Source organism: Chenopodium quinoa, unplaced genomic scaffold (assembly GCF_001683475.1).
Source record: "Chenopodium quinoa cultivar QQ74 unplaced genomic scaffold, ASM168347v1, whole genome shotgun sequence".
NCBI lineage: Eukaryota > Viridiplantae > Streptophyta > Magnoliopsida > Caryophyllales > Amaranthaceae > Chenopodium > Chenopodium quinoa.
Genome location: NW_018744080.1, coordinates 3,423,757 through 3,449,570, shown reverse-complemented (window position 1 = coordinate 3,449,570; position 25,814 = coordinate 3,423,757). Strand labels below are relative to the sequence as shown.

General features: G+C 34.4%; 3 protein-coding genes across 3 annotated transcripts; 2 read left to right on the top strand and 1 right to left on the bottom strand.

Moving 5' to 3' along the window:
* Positions 1-6,043: 6,043 nt before the first annotated feature.
* On the top strand, positions 6,044-11,695 carry LOC110691522 (short integuments 2, mitochondrial-like). Its single transcript, XM_021868459.1, has 8 exons — positions 6,044-6,491; positions 6,596-6,700; positions 7,531-7,608; positions 8,484-8,625; positions 8,742-8,812; positions 9,063-9,159; positions 9,729-9,943; positions 11,230-11,695. The coding sequence occupies exons 1-8, from the start codon at positions 6,327-6,329 to the stop codon at positions 11,494-11,496; spliced, it is 1,140 nt and encodes a 379-aa protein (XP_021724151.1). The 5' UTR covers positions 6,044-6,326; the 3' UTR covers positions 11,497-11,695.
* An 827-nt stretch (positions 11,696-12,522) lies between these two features.
* On the top strand, positions 12,523-13,317 carry LOC110691521 (40S ribosomal protein S16). Its single transcript, XM_021868458.1, has one exon. The coding sequence runs from the start codon at positions 12,679-12,681 to the stop codon at positions 13,123-13,125; it is 447 nt and encodes a 148-aa protein (XP_021724150.1). The 5' UTR covers positions 12,523-12,678; the 3' UTR covers positions 13,126-13,317.
* A 594-nt stretch (positions 13,318-13,911) lies between these two features.
* Positions 13,912-24,713, bottom strand: LOC110691520 (thioredoxin reductase NTRC-like). Its single transcript, XM_021868457.1, has 10 exons — positions 24,304-24,713; positions 22,179-22,386; positions 21,970-22,075; positions 19,897-20,162; positions 17,679-17,958; positions 16,525-16,632; positions 15,872-15,958; positions 15,664-15,768; positions 14,537-14,667; positions 13,912-14,272 (listed from the first exon to the last, which is right to left on the bottom strand). The coding sequence occupies exons 1-10, from the start codon at positions 24,584-24,586 to the stop codon at positions 14,212-14,214; spliced, it is 1,635 nt and encodes a 544-aa protein (XP_021724149.1). The 5' UTR covers positions 24,587-24,713; the 3' UTR covers positions 13,912-14,211.
* Between the last annotated feature and the right edge of the window lie 1,101 nt (positions 24,714-25,814).

Sequence of the window (25,814 nt, the reverse complement as noted above, 5' to 3'; positions counted from 1 at the left end):
CATATTCTTGTGGAGTTGTGGTCCGTCATGTTTGCCATATTATACGTACGGAGTTATATATATATTCGTTTAGATAATTAACAATATGATTTTATACATGCATGTGAACAAAGAAAATGGGATTTATCGTTTGAAATTTAATGGACAATTTATGGATGTATGATGTATATTATATTGTACGTTGAATCATGCATGAGTTTTATGTTGATCTGATGCACTTGCATGGAAATATATTCTCTGCGTCAAAAGCACGAAGAGTGTGCCCACATTTGGAGGCTTGGAGCTCAATACTCATATAAGTCTTATTGTCATATACATAATTTTGGAATTTCTCTCAAGTAAATCTACAGAGACTGAGGAAAGGTTAATAAAGGTACAGATACCTCCATTCAACTTCTTATTTAAAGTGTTCATAGTTAGGATCGAACGTTATATTCATTCTTAAGCCTGATAGGTTTTATCTTTTTTATTAGTCCAACACTTAGTTTGTGATACATACTACACGTATAAAGTAACTTTTTATGCATAGTACTTCATTCATGCGTTGTCTTTTACTTGCAACAAAGTTATACGCCATATACTTTGATCGAGGAAGAGATAAGTCGATTTGATAATATAAACAAACAAATTAAATCAATCTTAATAATTTATATACATAGTACATGACCCTTATTTTGGATGTTAAAATACTTCAATTCCTCCGGTTTTAGTTGACATATTTTGTTATTAGACAATATTCATAAATCCTAATTTGACTAGCTTTTGTGATTTAGAACATAGTCATGTTGAGGTCTTGTTAGATAATAGATATGCCTCAAAGTATATTTTTATAAGAGACATTAATGTTTACTTATTGATAATTAAAGACATTAATCATTGAAATATTACGTTAGCTAACATAAACAGAAAAAAAATAATAATAAAAAAGGTGTCAACTAAAAAATTTCGAGAATCCAATAACGTTAGCTTTATTTCAATGGCTGATTTGGTGACGTTTAGATTAATATAGATTGAATTCACACAGACTAGGTATGACTAATGAAGCATATATATAAAGCCACTTAACTGAAAGTAATACCAAAACTAAGATTATTAACGCTAACATTGATGACCATCAATAAAAGACAAGCTTAGATCGAGTTTAAATTTATAATTTGAGATGCATAATTTCTCACCTTTCCTTAAATTTTTAATTACATGCTCATAAAGAAAATAGGTGGGACTTTGACAAGTGTTTTTGCTCAAAAAGAAAGAAAATAAAAACTACATTAGAATTGTCATTGTCACAAGAGAATGAGGTATTATGCTCATTATATCTAACAAAATATTTCTTTTACTTCATTCCTCTTTAGAAAATTTGATGTTTTCTTTTATTTATTTTGCTATCGCAACTTTGCAAGGTTGAGAAAATGCTTCGGATAATTCATGTAAATAGTATGCAACACGTATATTTGATTCAATATTTATGAAATTGTGTTTAACCAACCTTATTATTTCTGGAGTTTAATTTATTGATTTTTATAATTGCAACACGCATAATTTTTACGGTATTTAAGACAAATAAGATAAATAGTACTCTCTCCGTCCCTAAATTACATTTCTATTTCTAGCATTTATTCCTCACATAATAGAGAGAAGTAGGAATGTAATTTAGGGACGGAGGAGTACAACTTTTAACAACAAAAAATTCTAGTTATAGTGTAATGCAACTTGCAACCTAAGTATTAAATGGAAGAAGTACTCCGTACTTTGTTTTTTTTTTTTTTTTTTGTACTTAATTTGTCCTAATTTAGTGTACCTCGTCAGGGGAGTTTTATTTTTATTTTTTTTTAACAACAACTAAAAACCATAAACAATAAGAAGAAGGAAAAAAAAAAAAGAAGAAAAAGGTGTTTCCACTTTTTAGTTGTCAATTTTCAAAATCATAATTTTAATAAGGGTCTGTTCTCTTACGTTGAAATTCAGTTCAGTTCAGTTCATTTCAGCTCAGCTCCTAATTTCCTTCTTTTATAAAATATTCATTTCAGTTCAGTTCAGCTCAATTCAGTTCAGTTCAGCTGAGTTCAGTCAATGAGAACAGGCCCTAAGTCTAAATAATTTTTGATTCATTATGTGACATATATAATATATTTTTAAAAAACAAAAAACCAAAAAACAGAAAATCACAGTAATGCCAAACGAACCCTAAATTCTTGGATTTAATTTTTAACTATGGGAAGAGTATTTTTGGAGAAATACCACGTTGTAAATTCTTTCCAAAGAGAGAAAAAAACATACTAATTAAATTGGACAAACGAAAAAAGACAAGTGAGCACATTAATTTGGGATAGAAAAACTTTTGTATACACTCGGTTTTAGGGTAACTTTATTCATTTCAGGGGTAACTTTTGCTCATTTTAGAATAACTTTATAACAGATGTACAATATTTTATTGTACATCTAATATTTTAAAAAAGTTTGTCTTTGGGATAAATGGAGGGTCTGTTCATATTTACTTAATTTCAGTTCAGTTCAGTTCAGTTTAGCTCCAATCAGTTCAGTTCAGTTCAGCTTCAATCAGTTCAGTTCAGTTCAGCTCCCAATTTCCCTCTCTCATAAAATATTCATTTCAGTTCAGTTCAGCTCCAATCAGTTCAGTTCAGTTTAGTTCAGCTCCAATCAGTTCAGTTCAGTTCAGCTCAATTCAGTAAATGTGAACAGGCCCGGAGTTATTATAAAAAATGATTTTACTTAATTTGATTGGTTTCTACTGAATATATACAATTTTTCTTTTGCATCAGATATACAATTTTTCTTTTGCATCAGATGGAGTGTTCAGATAATACTCATGTAATAGCTCGTAATGTAGGGCCTGTTCTCATACGATTATTTTTAGTTCAGTAAAGCTCTAATAAGTTCAGTTCAGTTTAGTTTAGTTTAGTTCAGCTCTAATAAGTTTAGTTCAGTTCAGTTCAGTTCTAATAAGTTCAGTTCAATTCAGTTCAGTTTAGTTCAGTTCAGTTCAGTTCAGCTCTAATAAGTTTTGTTTAATTCAATTCAGTTCAGTTCAGCTCATTGCAGTCAATGAAAACATGCCCGTACTCCTTTTGTTTCTAATAAATTACAATAGTCTGATTTTTTTTCACTATTTATTTATATATTTACTTTGCCCACGAGTATAATTTTTATCATTATATAAAATGTAAATGTTGTAATACTCGCAACAATGTACATTGGCACAAGTAGCAAACTAGCAATTAAAATGTTTCAAAACTCACTCTTTCCAAGTCTGATCAATTTTTTCAACAATAATGATATTGAGCGCGTTTGGTGAAAAGCTAAAGTTGAATGTGTTAGCTAATTTTGACTAAATTGACTAACTTATTTTATTAGCTGATTGTATTAAAGTGTTTGAGAATAGTTTATTGCTTAAATATGTTTACATGTGAAATGACCAATAAGCTAGTTGAGAGGGTAGATAGTTCATATAGGATTTAAGATTAAATAAGGATATAAGTGTCATTTCACTGTAAGAATTGAATAAGCTAATTGAAAAGGCTCATAAAAGGAGTGTTTGAAAAAGAGCTTATTTAGTGAAATAAGCTCTTTTAATAAACTTTTGACCAAACACCTTATCAATAAGACAATAACTATATACTAAAAGACACATCAGCAATGGCACATGTCATCTCCTGTTTTTTTTTTTTTTTTTTTTTTTTTTTTTTTTTTTTTTAAGAAATAACAAAAAAAAACAAAAAATCAATAACAGAATAAAATCTTATACGAAAATAATTTCTTATATATATTAATAAAAAGGATGATGACTTTAAAGGTAAAAGAATTGATTTACCTTTTCACACAAACATTTATGAGTATAATAGAAAATATTAATATGATTTGCAACATATAATGATATACTACATGAAGTATGTCATTATATTAATATAGTGTATATACTTTTACTACCCCTTGAATGATAATAATCCCGCTGTTTCCCATCTCTAAGTGAAAATAAATTATTAATTTATTTTATTTATAGAAATATTAGTATTTACTACCTTAATATATAAAAATTAGTTAGAATATACTTCATAATATTAATATAAACACAAAAAAAAATCTCATGAAGATATTACAGTATTGTTTATTGCTTCATTCAAAACATGTTGATACTATTTTCTCAAAAAAAAAAAAAAAAAAAGTTAATACTATGTATAATTATATATTTGAATACATTATCTACACATAAGTATTTTAATTACTTAGTAGACGATTTTAAACCTGAGTATTTAAGAATATTAAATTATTCAATTTATACTTATTAGATAAATCCACTTATCTTTCATATTTTAACTAGCCTTCTGACCCGTGCAATGCACAAGATGTTTATAAGGGGTACAATAGTAACTTTTGTTTTATAATATGTTTTAATTGGAAAATGAATAGTTTATAAAGGAGAAGAAGGGGTGATAATTGAATGTAATTGTAGAGATATTAAGTTGGGGGAAAATGAATCAAATAACATTCATATATGTTTTTTTTTTTTTTTTGAAGGGAACATTCATACATGTATTGAATTAAAGCTAGTTCTTTTTTAAAATAATAAGAAAGGGGATTAATTAATGAAGGGAGGTGACATGTGGCATTGGTGAAAAATAAATTTTAATTACATGTGGCATGATGGGGATGATGATTTGTGTTTTTAAATACTAAAGTATAGAAGTATAGATATAGATTTGATCAAAGATTGTCCACATTGTTTTTAGATTTTTTTTTTAGTTGTTGCAAAATAACCAATTATATTGAAAAATTGATATTATTTTTTTTTTAAAATTACAGTGCATGACACGAGACCCAACCTAATATTAGCTTATTTAAAAGCCAATAAGCTAATGTTGACCAAATAAGCTAAACTTATTCAAATAAGCTACATTATTTACCACTTTAAGAGCATCTCCAATGGTTTAATTGTAATGACTTGCTTGCAATATAAATAAAGTTTCTAGCTACATGCTTACCATGGGAGAACATAAAATTGAGCAACATGCATGCAAGTGTAGCCCAAACAAGATACATGCTTGATTAAAATAAACTGCACTCATATTTTAATATGTGTACAATTATTTTTTTTTTTCAAATTACAAGATGTTGTAGCTTACCATTGGAACATTTTGTTGCTAAACAGTGTTGTACGGTTGTGTCATACTAATGTATGGTTGGTGCACCATGCGCATGGTGCACCCGGAAAGAACATTAGGTATATTTAAAAGTACATGGGCGAAAAAAAGAACATTATAGATATTTATAAAGAACATGAACATAATATGTTCTTTAAATTTGATTATTATGTTCTTTGAGTTTGAAATATATGTTCTTTATATTATACAAAATGTTCTTTAATGTATGTACATTTAAAAAAAAAAAAAAAAATTCACCCGAGTAACTAGAAAAAACAACATGTTCTTTACTGTATTATCATGTTCTTTTTGTAAAGCCTTTATGTTCTTTGGCTAGAGGTGATCAAAGTTAGACTGACCCGACTTGATTTTGGACGGATTTTGGGCAGAATTTTTTTGCCCCCAAATCGGGTCGGACCCAGCCCGTAAATTTAAATTTTTGGGCGAGTTTGGGATTGCGTTTTTATGCATTATTTTAGTTGATTTTTTTAACTCAACCCGAAAAGCCCGCACGACCGGACCATTTTGGGCAGGTTTGGGCACAAAAACTTCAGCCCAAAACTTGGTCCGACTCGAGAAGTGAGCTGTTTTTTAACTTTACCCCAGTCCGTCCAATGATCACCTATATCTTTGTCAAACACGAACATGTTCTTTTTTGTCAAATATAATGTTCTTTTTCAAACACGTTCAACCACCCAAGTAACCATGAAAAATAACATGTTCTTTTTGTACAGAATTTATGTTCTTTGTAATGTCACGTTCTTGTCAAACACAAACATGTTCTTTTGTCAAACACATGTATGTTCTTTTTCAAATACTAGCATGTTCTTTTTTTTCCCATGTTCTTTAAAATATGCTTAATGTTCTTTCCGGGTGCACTATACTATTTTCAGTGTCATACGGAGTAATTTATTTGTGGACCGAGCTTTGTTATAAACATCGTTTATTCTTCGAAAAAAAAAAAACATCGTTTATTCTTTCCGGAGAGTTAAACAGAAAAGCCCATGTAAACAATTCATCAAATATCTAATTTTTCTTTCATATGATCTTTCTTCAACCCAGAAAAACAAAGAGGGGTTTTACAGAAAAAAAGGGTTTAACTTTAACACTACAAACTACAAACTACTCATTCTTCAACAATTTTCCGCCATTATCAAACCTCACTCAACAATGGTGGTACTTAAGAAGGTATTGAAGAAGGGTTTAGGAGAAATGGGGTTCAACAAAGGAGGTGGTCCAGTCAATTGGTTCCCTGGTCACATGGCTGCTGCTTCTCGCGCCATTAGAGACCGTCTTAAGCTCGCTGATTTTGTCATTGAAGTTCGCGATTCTCGTGTAATCATCTCTTCATTTTCTCACTTTTCTGAATTTTGTTTTCAGTTTTTTTCTTGGGATTTGAATTTTTGATGGTATGATTATGAATTTATGATGATTTACAGATTCCATTATCTTCGCAAAATGAGGAACTTCAGCCGCTTCTTACTGGTAAAAGGCGTATTCTTGCTCTCAACAAGAAAGATTTGGCTAATCCTAACATTTTACCTGTATGTTATTGTTTTCTTCCTGTTGTTTTTTGGTTTGATTTTATAATAATCTGTTTTAATTTGATCTTAGTTTTGAGTAATTGGTGAGATCTTGTGTATGAATGTATGATTAATTAATATGTTTTGATGAAGTTGCATATATTTTTTTTAATGTTATTATGTTGGATGATAGATGGTGAGTTGGGGAAGAGGTTCTTTGTCGACGTACTTTGGAGATAAATTCATGGTTCATGTAGCCGACCATTCGACCTCATTTATTTAGGATTAAGGCTTTTACATTGTTGGTTTTGATGTTGTGATAGCTTATAGTAGTGGTGGTGGAAGATAGCTAGTGCAGGCGAGGCAAAGACAAATAGGGCTTGTACGATTTCTTAAAATTGGGCCCTTGTTTCATAGTTCAAAATGCTTTTAAAATGTTGGGAAAATTGAAACCAAAGGATTTAAAAAACAAATTGTTCGACATGAGAATAATAAACCAACATTTATTAAGCATTGAGCTGAACATACTTCTCCAATGAGCCTAATATGATTCCTTGCTATCAATGCAAACAATTAATATATATCTTACTTGAAGCCCTTGTATCTTGGGGGCCTTGTGCGGTCGCCCACTACCACCCCTGGACCTAATGCTGGGATAATTTGTAGCTGGATTCATTGTGATACTTTATTACATTGCTAAAAATGATCTTTTAGTTGTATTCTGTACATAGCATTGCTTTTGCAGTTATGGCTTATGCAGTTGAAGACAGTTGTATTATTAAGTGGGTTACTAACTTACTGATGTCTGAGTTTGGGTTTCGTTTTCTTATTTGTTTACTTTTTTTGAGCAGAAATGGATAAAATATTTCGAGTCTGACAAACAAGATTGCCTTTCGATTAATGCTCATAGCAAGACTTCTGTTAAAAAGGTTAGTTAAGTGTAAAGTTTTGTTTGCTTCATGAGTTCATGTGGTTACTTTAATTTGCAATAATCATGCCTTTTAATTTGACTTACTAAGGATCTACGATAGTGGCATAAATTCTTTAAATATTTTACTGTTGCTATGTTAGAATGCCCAGGAATAGAAGCTCACCCAAATATGTTGTAATGATATTCATCTTGGGAGTGGACTGCATTGTTGAAACAACCTGAAACTTTTTGTGTCATCGAAATTTTTTTAATTTGCTTTTCCAATTGTAGGTGTAATTGGTGCTACATTTACTATATACTCTATTTTTAGAGAAGGTCTAACGTCCAATGAGTATAACTGTGCAAAGGTGTTCCTTTTGCAAATTAATTGACCTAGTAGGACCCTAAAAATGTAGCCATAATACAAGGAAGCTATACGTCAAATAACTAAGGGTGATGTCCAACTGTGCAGTTTCACGTTTCTTCCACAGTTCCACCTCTCATGTCCTTACAAAGTTTCTTGTAGTCTAAGGTCCTGAGAGCTGCTTTATTTCTCTCGCTCTCGCTCTCGCTCTCTCTCTCACTGTCACACACACACACACAAACACACTCACTCACCCTCATAATTGAACAAAAACAAATCAGAGGGCCATAAGAATTCTTGAGAACCCTTTATCAATGCTAGAACATGAGATTTATCATTCTTAAGAACCTTTTTCCTAAGCTTTGGACTTATAATATACTCTAGTCCAGCTCTTCCTTAGAGAGGATTTGAAATTGATTAGTTGGCATTGTTCCCTTTCCTAATCACCATTAAGTTTTAACTACTTGTCTGATATTTCTTCGATTTATGGATAATTGTTTATTTTGGTTTCCTGATTTATACGTTTTCAGTTGCTGGATCTTGTGGAGCTGAAGCTTAAAGAGGTCATTTCCAGGGAACCTACACTTCTTGTTATGGTAGTTGGGGTTCCAAATGTTGGCAAGTCAGCTTTAATTAATAACATCCATCGGATTTCAGCTGAACACTTTCCTGGTAATTTTAGCCAAGTTTTTTTTTTTTTGGTTGTCTGAAATTGATTATGCAGTTGTCAGCTTGTTGATTGTAAGGGATATTCACCAAATGGATGAAAACCTAAATGTTTCTCATAGTGCAGGAGAGAATGAAAAAGGCGATTGTGGGACCATTGCCTGGAGTTACTCAAGATATTGCTGGATACAAGGTCAAGTGTGCTTTTATTTTATTCAATGCCTCCTTGCAGAAATCATTTAGAGGTACCAGTAAAAATCTAAAAACATGTTGAGTTATTCAGAATCAGAATTCACTTTTTTAGCATCTTGTCTGCTCCCCCCACCCCCCCTCCCCTTCCCCCACGCCTCTTCCGCATGCAAATCTTGTATTATATACCGTGTGACTGTGTGAGTATGTTTTGAAGGGGGTAACACTCTAAACATTGTTTACAATTTGCACAGATTGCGCATCAGCCTAGCATTTATGTTCTTGATACACCAGGAGTGTTGGTTCCTAGTATTCCAGATATAGAGACAGGCTTGAAATTAGCTGCAACCGGTTGGTTTCTTCATCTGATTTTACTTATGCTGTTGGATCATAAAACTCTCTTTACCTCTGCGTTATGTCTCAGTTTGAGTTGTAAGCTACCTAACTTTTTGGACTTGATAGTCACTTTGTTCATTAGCGGCTGTCTACATTCTTAAATATATTCAATATTTCTTACAACTAGTAAATAGGTTTTCGTTGTTTGTAAGTTTAAAATAGTGATTTCCTGTAACTATGCATTTGTTTTGTGCTCTCTCCAGTCCTACACACTTTGGCTGTTTTACACCATGCTAATACCAGAATAAGTAACCAGTCCTAGATATATTGTAGATAGTGTATCCATGGCATTCTTTTGCAATACTTCATCTAGGTAGTTAAGTAGTTTCATGTTCCTGGATGCATTTCCCTCTTCACGCAGAATTTAGAGTAGCATCTTTTTCTTGCTGTCTCATTCTGCCCTTTTTTTAATACAACAATCTGAAGTATTAATCTAGCCAAATTTGGGGCTAGCATGTTTTGAAAGGAGGGATCACAGCGCTCAAATTTCTTCTGAGTTGTTGAATTCATTGGTGTCCTTGCAGGATCTGTAAAGGATTCAGTTGTAGGTGAAGAGCGTATTGCTCAATATCTGCTTGCTGTATTCAACAGCCGTGGGACTCCTATTTATTGGAAGAATTTGAATGATCGGAAGAAAGAACTTCAGAATGGTTCTGAGGGAAAACATGAATACAGCATAAAGGATCTTTTGCCAAACAGAAGGAAGCCACAAGATGATTCTGCTGTTTATTATATTGAGGTATAATTTCTACTTTTACAACTTTTAGTTTCTTAAGCTTGGAACTAGGGTACGTTGATAAATTAGGTTTTAACTTTTCTGGATTCCAATGAATATCTTCTGAGCAGCGATTCATACATGAGACATTTAGACTATGAATGATGGCGTATGTTGCCTATAATTTTGTATCAATACATAGCTGGAAACCTAACACAATCCCTGATAAGTGAAGCCTTGATTTTATGTGTCTTATTTGGTCCATACAGTGTATTTACTTTGCAGTTGTCCCAACTACCATGGTTCAGTTTCTTTTATCTACATTTCACAAACATAAACACCAAATGATTAGGTGTCAAGTCTTATTGACAAAGGAAATGAGTGACGCACTTGTTGAATGATATTGCAAGGAAAAAGTTGGGGGTGGGCGGAGGTTGCCTTGACTCTAAGGATTGTTGTATGATGATCCTTTTCAATTTTCATACCCTTAAAGATACTAGGAGAGGATGTTAGAAAGAGAGCCAAATTCGAGGTTTTTTGCTCCTGATTAAAATTAAAATTAAGATATTATGTGAAAGTGCTGTATGGTGGGATTTGCTTAATTATAACGGATAACCAGCAAAAGATTGAGTGCTGTAAATGAGAACGCCAATTTCAGTTTTTTGGAGCCACTAATTTCCAGATGTCTTTAGCAACACAGAAAGGGTGTGGTCGTGTGGAAGAGGCATGCAGGACAGAGATAGTATTTAAATGAAAGAGCACTTTACTTTCTTAGATCATGTAGTGGTCTACATTCTACAATGCTTGCACTAACCAGATTTAAGGTTAACAGATTGCATCTTAAGTCACAATTGGTTGTGTAACAGAGATAAGTCCACAGTCCCTCAAACTGGTGGAATAGCTATTTGGTATCTTTCTTTTATTCATCACTCGTAATATGTTCTATTGTCATGTATAGGTGTGTTGGAACTTGGAACCTTTATTACCATTTGTGTAAACATCACAAAAAGCTTAAGTTCTATCGCCAGTACAGGCCAAGGAGGTTACAAGGGGAGCCTATGCCTGCTGGAATTTTCTTTTAGTGAGGTTTCATCATCAGATTGTTGTGTCCTTAGTACATATTTTGCTTCATGCATGACGTGGTGCTTCTTTGTCAGATGTAGTTCGCCCAATCTTCTTTGTGAGCTAATCCAACTTGTGTTTCTACATAGATTCAACATGTTCATAGTCTTGTGGATGATTTTGCTAGTTTGCACATAGGTCTGCTTTACCTTGCAACATGAAACCCTTAATCTGAATTATGTATGCAGGATATTGTAACAGAAGTGCAATGTGCGCTTACCGATTCTTTCTTAAATTTTGATGGCGACCTTGAAGATGAAAACAATATGGAGAGCCTCATAGAACTGCAGTTTGATGCACTACAAAAGGCGTTTAAAATACCACAAACTGCTTCAGAAAGCCGTGCAAAGGCTTCGAAAAAATTTCTGACTTTGTTTAGGATGGGTAAACTTGGCCATTTCATCCTTGATGATGTTCCTGATGTATGCCAACCTGTATCTTCAACAATTTTGTAAGCTGTTATCTTATTTAGAACTGATAAACGAATCTGTTGTTACTATAGCAAGTGAAGAATGAACATTTGGTTGTTTGTCACAATATATTGCAATAGAGACCTATGAGTTATGAGTCAAATCATGGGGCATTGTTGCATGAATATTGGTATATACCTCTTTACAAATTTACGTACTATTACAATTCTTTATTACACCCTACCAAGTACCAAATGGTTCGAAAGTGCAAAACTTCATAGCAATTAGCAATAATAATAATAGGAAATTTCTTATGTTCATATGTTTGATTCTTTTGCCATATTATTATTAGTAGAGAGTATTTTTAAAAAGCTAACAAACATGTCATGCTCATGATCAAACATAAACAGTTTGAGGAATACTAACCCAACCCATTTAACTATTAAACATGTCATATTATGTTGACCTGTATAATATACTAACCTGCTTTTTCCGTGCTTGGTTCGTGTTGTATTAAAAAGAGTTAGCTTCATTCAAAATATTTATGATTAATTCCATAAAATGTTTTTTTTTTCTTAGATCGACTTAGTCGCATTGGGAAACTCTACACAAACTGGTCATAACTTTTGATTATCATTTACTTATTGTTAAATATTGTTAATTGCGTATTAATTTTTTTTTATAAAAATTACATATTTAAAAAGTTCATAATGAGACGAATCTAACAAGATCCATTTTGATGATATTTTTCTTTATAGATTAGTATTAAAATGCGGTTAAAGTTTAGTCAAATTATTAAATCAGATCAGATCAGACCAGATCAGAAAAATTCAGATCAGACATTAAAAAATTCAGACCAAATCTACTCGTTTCAGGTGAAGAGAACAAATCCTAAATATTGTGAATTGTGATGGCCTTGAACGAGTAGTAAACCCTTAACAATTTTCCCTTTTTTTTCGTGTTCAATTTCTTTCGTGTTAACTTTTGCAAGCAGTAACTTTTACGAATTTGTGACAAGATTAATAATATAATATTGAGAGCATTTGTGGTACAAATCCTATGGGAATAGTTTAGTGGATCGTTGAAATAACTCCCTCCATTTTAAAAGTGGTTCCTTTTATTACCCTAAGCCCAAAACCAGCACCTCAGAACCCTAATTTCTCCACAAAACCCTAATCCCAATATAACCCCCAACTCATTTCTGAAAAAAGCTTGAATTCTCCAACAATGGCGACTCCAGCCCCCAAACAACTCCACTCAGTCCAATGCTTCGGTCGCAAGAAGACCGCCGTCGCAGTCACCTACTGCAAAGAAGGCCGAGGTCTAATCAAGATCAACGGCACACCAATCGAGCTAGTTCAACCGGAAATCCTCCGATACAAGGTGTTCGAACCAATCCTTCTACTCGGTCGTCAGCGCTTCAATGGCGTCGACATGAGAATCCGCGTCAAAGGAGGAGGTCACACTTCTCAAATCTACGCAATTCGACAGAGTATTGCTAAAGCTCTTGTTGCGTACAACCAGAAATTCGTCGACGAACAAACGAAGAAGGAGATCAAAGATATTCTTGTGAGGTATGATCGTACTTTGCTTGTTGCTGATCCTCGTCGTTGTGAGCCTAAGAAGTTTGGTGGTCGTGGTGCTCGTGCTAGGTTCCAGAAGTCTTACCGTTGAAGAACATACCTTGTTTTAATGGCGGATTTCTGAGTTTATTATGGATTGTTAGTGTTATTTTTAATGATTATGAGCTCTGTTTGTTGTTAGTTGAAAGAAACTTGAAACCCTAATTTTTGATTTTGTAAGTACTTGAAAGTTTTGATAAATCGTCAGATTTATATTTTGATGATATCGTAAATGTTTTGGTTATGGTTTTTAATGTTTGAGATTGAGTTGCTCAAGCTTAAACTCGTATTCAACTTGCCATAACAATCATATTTGGTTCAGTTCATTTTCAGTCAATGAGAGCGGGCCCTAATTCAATGTTGTTTCGTGTATCGAAAGCATGTTCACGAGTTATCCTGTTGTTAGCTCTTAGAAATTTCAAACCGAGTTCGAATAGTTCACGAACTAGCTACACTCATGAGTACACAAAAGATGCTTTCCTAGTCTTCTGGTATGTAAGTATGTAACAATCAGGCGAATCAACTACTACTCTGTACCGGTCTCATTTGGTGCAATGTCGCAAGGAATGGACTGAGCAATTTTTTTACACGAAAATATTCCGTAAATGCTCTAAGTAATGTAGTGTTGCTTCTCTACTACTCTGTACACTACTACTCTGTACCAAAGTCTTCTGCTCAAACCAACATCTAAGTTTGCCCGTCAAAAGAAACAAGATACTTTGATATATACAAAATAAATACACATGGTAATAGAGATGTATCGCCATTAGAAACATTCATTATTTCGTTATATCCATAAGTATGCTGCTAGATAACAGCATCCTTTACGTCAAAGGAAAAGAAAAATAAAACCACATATATCATTAAGGAAATTAAATAAAGTCATAAAACTGGCATATATGCTACACAACAATTGGTAGCTGTAATGATTTCACAAAGTTGTCGATTTGTCCAAAGAAAGACAAGAATTTGCAAACCCGAAGTCAAAAATTGAGGGCTAAAAATGCCTAATATACGAATAAGGTGTTCCAAAAATTCTCCTTAATGTACAAATACGACAACATTTTTGTCAAGAATATGGCTGAAGAGGTACAAAATTGAACCGCAAAGCAATGGTATTTGCCAAGATGAAGTGACCTTACTTATTTGCCACTATAAATTCTCTGTACTCTTTCTTCATTTTGACTCCTGGAATAGACCTGGATATGCATAAAAATAGGTCATGTTCAGTCAATTGTGTATTCAGAGAACCCGTTGCTAATTAGCTGTGACAACCTCAAAAATTCTCCACACCCTAATTATTGAGTTCCTTATTTTTTGGAAGAACTAACAGAAAGCGATGATATCAAAACAGTTGTGGGAAAAGGTTAGGTCATCAGAACACCAAGCAAGACAGGGAATGGAGAATGATGTCGCATACATATAACAGTGAAGGACTCTACTCTACAGGTTAGATGACCAACCTAATCATTTCCTTGTTCTTGAAGAATTGTACACAAGGTGTACCCATAATTCCAGCAGCCTCTGCTATCTCCTGATCTTCCTCGATGTCTATTTCAACTAAATGAACGCTCTGGTCATATTCATCAATCACCTGCCATTACAAGAGAAGATTTTATACAAGGTAAAGGTGTATAATAATATGGCAATCACAATACTTGACCAAACTATAAATAGTTATTAACTATACAACAAAACTACACATGTGCCCTTAATCAACAAGTCCTTCCGCCCTTCCTAATAAAATCCTTCTCTATCTTTAACCCAACCCCAAACCACCATGTCCATAACCTACCATCACCCTCCCCATTAAAACCACTACTCACCCCCACGGTCCCCACCTACCTCAGCCATCCTCATGGGAAACCACAATCTTTCCCACTGAAACCCATCACCCCTAACCCACCAAAACCACCCGCCCATAAAATGCAAACACCGCCAACACCTTGACCCTCAAATCTAATTCCTTTCTCCTCAACCCTTCTCCTCCACCCTAATCACTAGATCCATAAACCACCATCGCTCCCACCACATCCATCACGCAGTCACGCACCACCTCCTTTGCAGTATTGCTTCTGAGATAAAGAGAGATTTCAGATCTGGAATATTTTATCTTTACAATAATCTTGGTGGTGGTGCAATTTCTAAATCTTTTTTCTTTACCTGTCTACATTCAGTCCCATATTTGGTAGTGGTTAGGTGGGGACAGTAGGATGCAGCTGCTGATGGTGGTGGGATGAGATCAGAGGTATGGTAGTAGTGGTTAGATTGATGTGGTGGGCTGAGGATGGCGAGGTTTTAGTTGTTAGATATGGACAGTAGCATGACGTAGGTGGTAATGATTGATGTAGCCAGTGGGGGGCAGAGAAGGGAAGGTGACTGCGAAATTGCACCATCACTCAAAAACATTCAGAAAGTCAAAAACCATTCCCACTCCATCTGCCTTCCAAACACAAAATTCTGACCATTTTCAACCCCATAATATGCATCAGAAATACTACGAGCAGTGTACACAGTTGTATGTCCTTTCCAATTCATACTGCAAACTATAATCTAAGTATACATACATATAGATTTTGAGTAACCATACCTTGTTAAGTATTGGTTTCAAGGTCCTACATGGTCCACAAGTTGGTGATGTATAGAGAACACATACAAGCCTCGGGCTTTCATGATACAACTTCCGTAAAGCATACTGCCAATGAAAAGCAGAATCAACTAAATGAATAAATATGGTTGAGAAAAAAAATAGAAAATCATATGCCATCAAGGGTAGTAACGAGGTTGTGAAAAGACACCTGGCCTTTGTGCTTGGTGCGGGTAATATCAAAACCCTCTTGTACATCACGAGGAGTAAGTTCCTTTTTAGCCTCTTCTCTTTGTGGCTGTAAAAAAGTAGTGATTGAAGCATGAATTTCTTAAATTTGAAACTTAACATAGAGTATGCTAACGTCAATATAATTCAATCTGTAATATTATACGAAGTGGCAATGTACGCAAACTTTCTGTCAACATAAGGTCACAGAAGAAGGCATTAGATGTAGACAAATAGCACAGAAATGACGGCTGATTATAAGATCACCTTTTTGCCTTTACTCTTACATGGCATTAAAAGCATCCCTCCTGTTCCCTTATTACTATGTAGCAATAGATAGAGCAGACAGATTTTGTAAATACTTAAATGGGGTAAGAGGTGAAAAATTTACAAAATACAAATCAAGAAAGAAGCATAGAAATTGTATATTATAGGCCATTCAACATCAAAAACATTCATGGACATTAGTCTCGATTTGACAGCTCAAGCAAACATGTATGTTTAAAAATAGATTATAGAGCTTAGAAGAGGACATAATAAATACCTACTACGGAGTACTTTCTTTTATTTGATAAATTATGCAGTAAAGTTCCATGGAGTATGTAAGATAAGTGAACAATTTAGTTGATCAAGTACCTGATGAAACTCAATTAGAATATTCTTGCTTGTAAGATATCTTTCAACTGACATAGCAGCAACACACCCAGATCCAGCTGCAGTAACTGCCTGTCTCCACTCGTGATCCTGCTTGTCCAATTACTCGTGTAAGAACTTTTCAGACTAAGATAGCTATAGCTTGAAGCATCACTTAAATGTATAATGCAGTAACCAGACAACTTTCATCCAAAAAATTTCTATTACCAGGTAAATTCAGATCAAATAGTATGCATATCATTATTATCATATCGAAACCCTAAATCTAATTCTTGGTAGTAAAGACCATCTACGGCTCTACGCTAATGAAGGATTTGCTAGCAAACATTTAATTTTAGGATTTATGGTGTTCGGCAATTTTTAATTGAAACATCATTTTGCAATGTAATTAAAAAATTTATAGGCAACATAACCAGTGCTCTCCCAAAAAAAAAAAAAAAACATTTTATGTTAAGATTAATTGGAGTCTGAAAACCGTAGTTAAAAAATATCTTATTTTTCATTCAAATTGTTGACCAGCTACTACAAGATACAATGAGGTTAAAATCAACAAAATAAATCTCTGCTATATCAAGATTTTAAGACCACGCCAATTATTCAATGGTGATAGAGGAACTTTTTGAAATCCAAAATAGAGAAATTTTGGGAAGAGAAAATTTAAGAATAAAAGGAGGAATGATGATTGAACTTGGGGCTTACAGGGGTCAATATGAATTGGAGATGAAGTTAGACTAGATATGTTACGTCGTCTGATAGCAATCTGTCATTCATAAAGGCATTTTGGCTAAAAGATATCAAGCGTCAAGGGTACCTCAGTCCTCAGGTAACCCCAAAACCAGGGGTATTTTGAAATTTTCATCAAACCTCAAGGTACCATAGAAAATTTCCAAATTTGAAGAGCATCCTGAATATTCCAGATTAGGTGTGATTTTAAAATACTCCCAATTCATGGATGCGGAGTTTGCTATTTATTAGTATAATAGCCGCATCATCCCACCAACATACTTATTTTCTCCCAACCAACCTCAACTTCATCATTTTTTAGAAGCTCTAATAATTAGTACTCAAGGTCAAAGTAAAGAAAATAACAATATTACTCTAGTAATGCAAATGAAATTAAATACAGAGAACAGTACCTGTACATCTCCAGCTGCATAAACACCTTCTACTGAGGTGCTTGCAGTGCCATCCTTCACTAAAATATAGCCTGCACTATCAAGTTCAACTTGACCTTCCAGCAATTGGCTGTTTGGAGAATGCCCAATGCCATAGAATAAACCTTTGGCCTCGATCACAGATTCCTCACCAGTATCAGCTCTTCGAGTCAGGACGCCAGACATTTGGCCTTTAGCATTGCCAACCACATCCAAAGTTTCTGTATTGAAGTGCACGGTGATGTTTGGGTTGTTGAAAACTCTGAAACATTCGCCATAATCAACCTGTTAAACAAACATTCAGATAGTTGAAAACTTGAAAACTCAATAAATCGACTTTTCTGGTAAACTTATCTAGACACAAAGCGATGCGCCCAGGTTATAACACCATGAACCGGTCAAATAATTGCTAAAAGGCAAACGTCCTTGATGAGGCAGTTCCTTTTATTTATTTTTCTTCTTTTTTTATTTTATTATTATTTTCTTTATTTTTATTTTTTGTTATTGTTGTTGTTGTGGGTACAGCATTTTGAAGGCAGATGACAGTAAATCATTTTATGGCCGGCAAGGAAGTATTTTAACGCATACATTTATTATAGAGAAATTAGAAATAAGTCAAATAATCCTAAAAAGGGGGATAAAAATAAACCCTTAGCATAGATAACCCCCTTCTCAAACAGTTTGGAATATGCTTTTTTCTAAGGCAATCTAAGATTAATGCTACCACTTTGCCAAACTTTTCCTCTCAACATATTTCCTATTATAGAATAACATACATAAATATATAAAGGAAAAAAGGAAAGAAAACAAGAAGTTAGGAGAACAGAAGTTGAAAGGGAGAATGGTGAGAAAATGGAAGTATATGAGGAAGGGAAAAAATTTAGAAACAAAACATCGAGTTATTAGGGATGGTATACTAAAAATTTAAGGTAAAAAGAACTTTAGAAGTAAATAATCCAAGATTCCAAACTACTGCTATGCAGCCCCTCCCCAGGTTCACATATTTTATTGGACAAAGAACGTTTTTGATTTCTATTTTGGATTTTAATAATCCCAACTATTATTAACAATGTAGCCCTAAAAAAACCAAACAGATACACATTCCAAAATAAGAACAAATCTGCTAGCAAAATATAACCTTCCATCACCATAAAATTATCGCATGAATATCAACACATAGACCATTAGACAGTCATTGTCTTCTACATATTGGTGACTGGTGACTGGTGAGCACTGATTCAATTATTCCCAGGTTCATTTATCAGCATTCCTCGATGATAAGGTTCACTTTTTGATAAGATATAAAAATATATTTAGCTTTGTTGGTAGCAGAAGTGGCTGAGCTTCAGGGGTTTAAAAGTTTATCTATTTTATTGATTCAAAGCAATTTGGTTAATTTTTGTAGCACTTGTTAAGTTGTTAGAAGTTGTTATAATTGAATTCACCTTTTGTTCCTACTTTACTCTTCGTTTGCTCTTCAACATGTACAATCTTTTTATTTCGTAAACAAAGGGTGAAGTATCCGATGACATTATTGAAATAATGGCTTGTTTAAGGGTGAAGAACAACACAATGAAGAAATATACATTTTAAAGCACTCCTGTAGGCCTATGATTTTAACAAATTAAGGGATAATAGCCACAATGATTTTGGAACTCCAATCATATGCACATAAGAAACTATTTGTTTGTTTTATCTGAATCAATCAATCTTGAACTCCAAAGTTAATCACTCTACTTTTCCCATTAAATGAAAGATGATGAATACAACTACCATTACTTGCACATCAACAAAATAGCAACTTGATGAAGAGACTACAATGCTAATTATTTAAGGCAAAATAAAATAATAATAATAATAAAAGGCCTGCAGTGGCAACATTTGACACAATTGCTTCAAGCAGAGATGGAGCTAAGAATACCTAGAAACTAGGGGGCGTATGGGTAGACACACACGGTTTTTGCAGCCAGGTCCCAATGGATCTAGAGTCTGAACTAAGTACTCCAAACCATACTCTTATTAAAATGTTAGAATAGCTCTCATAATATAACATTATAGCTCATCTCGAACCTGGCAAGACAACACTATTTGAAACTGGCAAGACCAAAAAAAAAAAGTGATGGCAATAAACTCTGTTCAGACACTCATATTGATGCAATAAGAAGTGATGAAGTTCAATGAAGGCATAATGAACACTGACCTATCTTGCATAGCTTTAGATGCCCTCAATTCATTTCGGCGCACAAGTAAATGAACATGACTAGCATACTTGGTCAGATAAATCGCTTCCTCAGTAGCTGTATCACCTCCTCCAACCACAGCAAGGACTTGACCCTTGAATAATGGTGATGCCCCATCACATATTGCACATGCACTTATTCCTCTGCTCCAGAACTCATCTTCATGAGGCAACCGAAGCCTCTTAGCATTAGCTCCCGTGGCAACAATCACAGAATTGCATTTTATCTGAGAATGAATATGATGAAGAATTTTTTATTAAATTCAATCAGTAGTCGATCATAGGCAACAAACCAGAAAATCCTAAAGGCCAGATTAAAGCATCAAGATGCACATCAACTTTCTTCACATGTAAGGCTTTTAATTAAAAAAAAAAAAATTAAATAAAAAAAAAATAAAAAAAAAGAGCTTTAAACCTTTTTGTAACAAGGTAGAATGTACCAATTGACTTGTTTAGAAAGAAGGAAATTCAGAAATTACTCACTCCGTCCATAAAACATTAAATTCATATCATGGAAAATAAAATAAGTCACATACCTATACTATTCTTAAACTCCATGGCAAAGACAAGATATCTTCCCACATATCTCCCCTTTCTAAGTTGACACTGTGCCACAATGCACTAACATGTCATCTTCTTATGTAGTTTGGAACTTTGGAGTGTTTGGAACATTGTAAAACTAAATGATTGTAATAGGACTTGAGCCTTTGTATCACTCACATTCATAGAATTCTAACATTCCAGTCATCAAACTACCATCTAAACCTGATATCTGAATCACTAAACACTCTTGCCATTTTATACATTGATGATTTATGATTGCATATCTATCCTCCTAGAAATTCAGCCTATTTTGATGAAACCGCTATATCATTTGTGATCATGTGGTCTATGCCTTATAATCTATAGGTCGTTCTAACGGATCATCACAAATAATTCCTGTTATAACGGATGCAAGAAAGATAATGAAATCAACAAACAAAAGAACACGGATTTATGTGGTTCATCAACAATGCATTGGCAATGTCCAATGTCAGGCGAGATGAAAATTTTTATTACTCTTGAGGAAGTACATATTCCAGATTGATAATGAACATAATCACAGCTAGACTACTCCCAAATTGGAAACAAAATTGCGCTAAGGCCCAAAAAGAAAACCCCAGCCCAATAACAGAGTCGCGCGAAGCATGAGCGCATGAGTTTCATAGTTGCGCACTATTGCACAGAAGCATATTACTAAACATGGTTGTGTACTATAAATCACATGGTCGTGTGTATTGCTGAGCAGTAGTACGGACTACACATGATTCTGTACTATGAAGCACAAGGTCATGTAATCGTGTGTATTGCTGAGTAAGTAATATGGTGCACAGACGTGTCCTATATGGTGTATGGTCATGTATGTATCTCATCATATATAGCCCAACTACTCAATCAACAATTCAAGGCATATTCATTACTAAAAGTTCCATGTATACAGTCAAGTTATTCCTCCCCATAAAACGGAGCCACTTATAATATATGAAAGCAAAGAATCCACATCCAATTTAGCAACTCTAATAGACTGCTAGAATGCTAGATCCCCAACTTCTATCAAGTGAATTAAGCAGGGTGTGGAAGTTAAGAGGCAAGATTTCTGTCTAATTATGATAGGTGTGTTTTGTACAGTAGACAGTGCTATAAAGAGGCCAGGAAAATGCAAAAAGAAAAGAAAGCGGTTGATATCATGCCCAAAAATCCACCCAGTTACTTAGTCCATCATCATCTCAAAAATTGATCAACCCAAATTAAATAGATGATGGCAGAACAGCAATATTTCTGGAAGCTCATGAAGGAACTCAATCATAATGTTTAGCCTGTCTAAGCATCACAACTACACTCCAAAGCGCAATACTAGCCAATACCACCCTGAACCACCCCAAAACCTATCAGGACTTAAAACATATATCTCATTCACAAAAGTAGAAAAAGAGCACAAATGAGATGCCCTAACTTAAATAGATGATGACAGAGCAACAGTATGAAAAATCTCACCTCACGCTCACTGCTCCGCACAGTAAATGGACTATTTTTTACATCAAGTAATTCAACATCTTCTTGATGCAACTCTGCTCCCCATCTTTCTGCTTGTCGCCGCATTCTACATCCAGAAAGAAATTCAAGTTAGGAACTTCAACAGTTAAATTTCTCTTTATGACACTTATATATTTTAAATTAGAAAATTTTATAGTTCAAATCTTCACCTATCCATTAGATCAGGGCCAGTAATTCCATCAGGAAACCCTGGGAAGTTCTCTACTTCTGTGGTGGTCATCAACTGTCCACCAGGTACACCGCCTGCTTGGAATCCCTCAAAGACCACTGGTTTCAAGTTAGCACGGGCAGCATAAATTGCCGCCGTATATCCAGCAGGACCTGAGCCAATTATCACCACATTCTCAACACCTGACCCTGCAAGTTATAAGTAGATAGCATTATACAAGGATTTCCCCTTCTCAAGCACACAGCTGTGTAAGATACATTATCCCAACAATCTCAGTTAAGTCAAAGCCCAAACAACTGGAACACAAAACTAATCATTTAAAAGCACAAAGATAAGGGCTTCCAGTTTCTGCACTAACTCAAGATTATACAGTCCTTTCAAACAATAACACTATAAAATTCTACACCCCAACACTCTTAAATGAAAGTGTGGAAGTTGCAATTCAACATCTTGGGTTAGTCATAAATTTCAGAGTAATTAGTCATTGTTAGCATACTATGTCAAATAATAGCAACTCTTGATTTTCACACCTAATATATCCATAGTTACTAATTTCCACATAATATATTCAATCCCCGCAAATTCTTTTACTGTCAATTGCATTTACTAGTCAAATTATGCCACATCTCCATAAGTTAAATTGGATAAAAACATGTGGCCGAACAAAGAAGTTAGTTCCAAAAGCTACTTGTCAACAATTTACCAGTTCACCTGGCCTCATCTTATTGCAAACCATACCAAAGAAGGGTCAAATTTTCTCCTTGTCAACTTAATAATTGTTGAAGGCCTTCCGTGGTATATGCATCAAATTGCGAAGTCAAAGGATCAGTGCACATAAATTGTGCTCAATGCATCAAATTGTGTCTCAAAAGAACTTCCGTGGTAACACTTAGCACTTCTTGTACAAATGAATTATAGTGAAAACAGTTAGAGACAAAGTCAACTTAGTGCTATTACTAACTCCAAGATACACATTCATATTAAGAACCCTCACCTAAACTATATGTCATCATACTTCCATGTAGCGATCGAAATAACTACACCACATGCTTTTAATACAATCAACTTTTAGACGATGAAACTTATATCATCATACTCTAAAGATGAGGGAACAGCACACGCTTGCTTGGGGCAAGCATTTATCTTGTTGGGTACATATCTAGGCTTCATTTGACACATTCTTATTCACAAATTTACACATACATTACTCATATTCAACCCAATTTCACAATAATTCTTCACTTCAAACCAATCTATCAACTTCAATATCATACCATGGACTATGGTCAACTTTACATTCTAAAAAAAATGGCGCCTTTCAATTATAAGGACAATATAATACCAAATTCAAGCAAATTTAACAATTCTTAGAAATCCCACCATTTCTTCAACCTCAATTTCCAGAATACAGTTCTCAACATTGCAGTTAATAGTTTACCCAAAAAAAAAATTACAAATAAGATACTACCTGATTAGGGGATTTTGCTCCCCCCAATCGGAATGCGCCACGTGGGCCAATCAGGTCCTGTCAAGTGTCCCCCAGGTGGAACTGTTAGGGCTTGCCACGTGGCACACGCTTATTCGTCCACCTTGGACCTATTATGTCATGACACGTGGCATACTCCATGCCTAATGGAGAAACCGGCCACCCAGGCCCAACTTCCGAGGGAAGCCCAATCAGCCCTAGGTTAACCTAAACCTAGGATTGGCACGTTTTCCGAGGTTATAAATACCTCCCTTAATCCTCATTAAGGGGGAGAACATGCTAAAAACGCAGATTACACACATTAAACACTCTCACTAGAGAGACCCAATCACATTAATTTCCGCATTAATTACTCCTTAATCAAGTACTAACTTGACCGTCGGAGGCGGAGCTCCCACCACCAGGAGTCTCCGTTGTTTTGCAGGTACAGGCGTCCGGTTCCAGTCTCGGAATTGTAACTCTCCCGCAGGACATCAGAAAACCCCGAAACACTACCCATTTCTAACAATTCTTAAAAACCATCATTTTTTCAATCCAAATTTATAAAACCCAGTTCGCATCATTGCAATTACTAGAAAAATAAAATCCAGAAACATAATAAAATTTGAAAAAATCAAACCTTTAGGAGATTGGCGGTCTTGGGAGGAAGCAGCAGAAGCTCGAACACGAAGAGCTGAAGAAGATTTACTTAAACTCAGGGAGTTGCAGGAAACTCGAACTGAGTTGACTCGGATACTTAATCGACGATTGAAACAAGTATTTACAAACAGCAGATTACTGCTACTAGTTCGAAGAGAAGTTGAAAGGGTTGAAGAGAGAGAAAACGAGGAAGAAGATGAAGTTAGAGGGGACTGGGTTGAAGTACCGAGTCCAACGCCGAGTCCCATTATCCGAGTCGTCATTTGCTTGGGAGCATACAAGATGTAAGCAAGCAAGCAAAGCTCTGCTTATCACTGAAAGTTGTGTGAATAATGGCAAGTGGTTGTAGAGGAGAGGCTGTTTGTGTTCCAAAAGATAACGCTTTTGACTTGCGAGAGATCGAGGCCACTACATTCTCTTCGCTTCCTATGTTACGGAATTGTGCTCTGTAGTGGTTATTGGTGCTATACTTGGCAGGGAAGGTCGCGTGTTCGATCCCTCGCAAAAATAATTGGTAGGGAATTGAAACCTAAACACCCAAAACTGATTTCTAAATCAGTATTATCCCAAAGAGTGAACTACGTGGAACACCAAAAAAAAAAACCCCTTAAAAGTTTCAAATTAATCAAAGTAATACTCTCTTTGTTTTTAATTGGGACACTTTGCTCTAAAAAAAAAGAATTGGGACACTTAAATAAAAACGAAGGGAAATGAGAATGAGAAAAGTGAGAAGGATTTTACGTGCATAATTTTTATACTGAATGTGCATAATTTTTGAAGTGGAGGTGCAAATATTTTTTTTTACTCAAAATCGATGTGCATAAATTTTGAATAAATTTTGCACGGTTTTACTTCTAATATGCAGAATATTTACTCTGCTTGTTCATTCACCTAATACAACCTACTTCTCTCTCTCCCTTATCCTTTGTATACATCAAGATGATATATGTGTTCCACCGAAAAAAACCTTGAATTAATTGTGCATAAATTTTAAACTAGTTGTGCATAAATTTACTTTAAACTATGCATAATATTTCTCGATTTACTCATCAGCTTTAAGACCCCTCTATTTTGTCCCTCATCCTTTGTTGTTACAGGAATTAAGCTAAATGTGCATCCTTATGAACTAAATATGCATGAGCAACAAGAATACTAATTGTGAATTCATCTAGTTATAATGCAAGTTATTTAGGAAAATAATACTACTTATAATAATATGTATTGGAATAATACTTGCTTTTTACTCGGTACCTTCTTGTTGTGGCTCCATTGACGACAGTACATTAGCTTGAGAATTTAATCTAGATTAGAATAAGAAATTATCATGCCAAGTATTTGTAAACAGATTTATTATTTCAATATAACAGTCTTACAACAACTACATTAAGAATAGACTCCAAAATCGACAATTGTTAGTGAGGTGGCCAGTAGATTGACCAAAATAGGAAGGAGTCCCCACAAGGAGGATCCACTTAATAACACAATTTGACA

Excerpts from the sequence above, each read along its gene's own strand:
- LOC110691520 (XM_021868457.1), bottom strand. The coding sequence starts at position 24,586 with ATGACGACTCGGATAATGGGACTCGGCGTTGGACTCGGTACTTCAACC. Across the intron at positions 17,959-19,896 it reads TCTAAAGCTATGCAAGATAG|AGTTTTCAACAACCCAAACA; the intron begins GTCAGTGTTCAT and ends CGAATGTTTCAG. Across the intron at positions 14,668-15,663 it reads TGAAACCAATACTTAACAAG|GTGATTGATGAATATGACCA; the intron begins GTATGGTTACTC and ends TTGTAATGGCAG.
- LOC110691522 (XM_021868459.1), top strand. The coding sequence starts at position 6,327 with ATGGTGGTACTTAAGAAGGTATTGAAGAAGGGTTTAGGAGAAATGGGG. Across the intron at positions 6,492-6,595 it reads TTGAAGTTCGCGATTCTCGT|ATTCCATTATCTTCGCAAAA; the intron begins GTAATCATCTCT and ends GATGATTTACAG. Across the intron at positions 9,944-11,229 it reads CTGCTGTTTATTATATTGAG|GATATTGTAACAGAAGTGCA; the intron begins GTATAATTTCTA and ends TTATGTATGCAG.
- LOC110691521 (XM_021868458.1), top strand. The coding sequence starts at position 12,679 with ATGGCGACTCCAGCCCCCAAACAACTCCACTCAGTCCAATGCTTCGGT.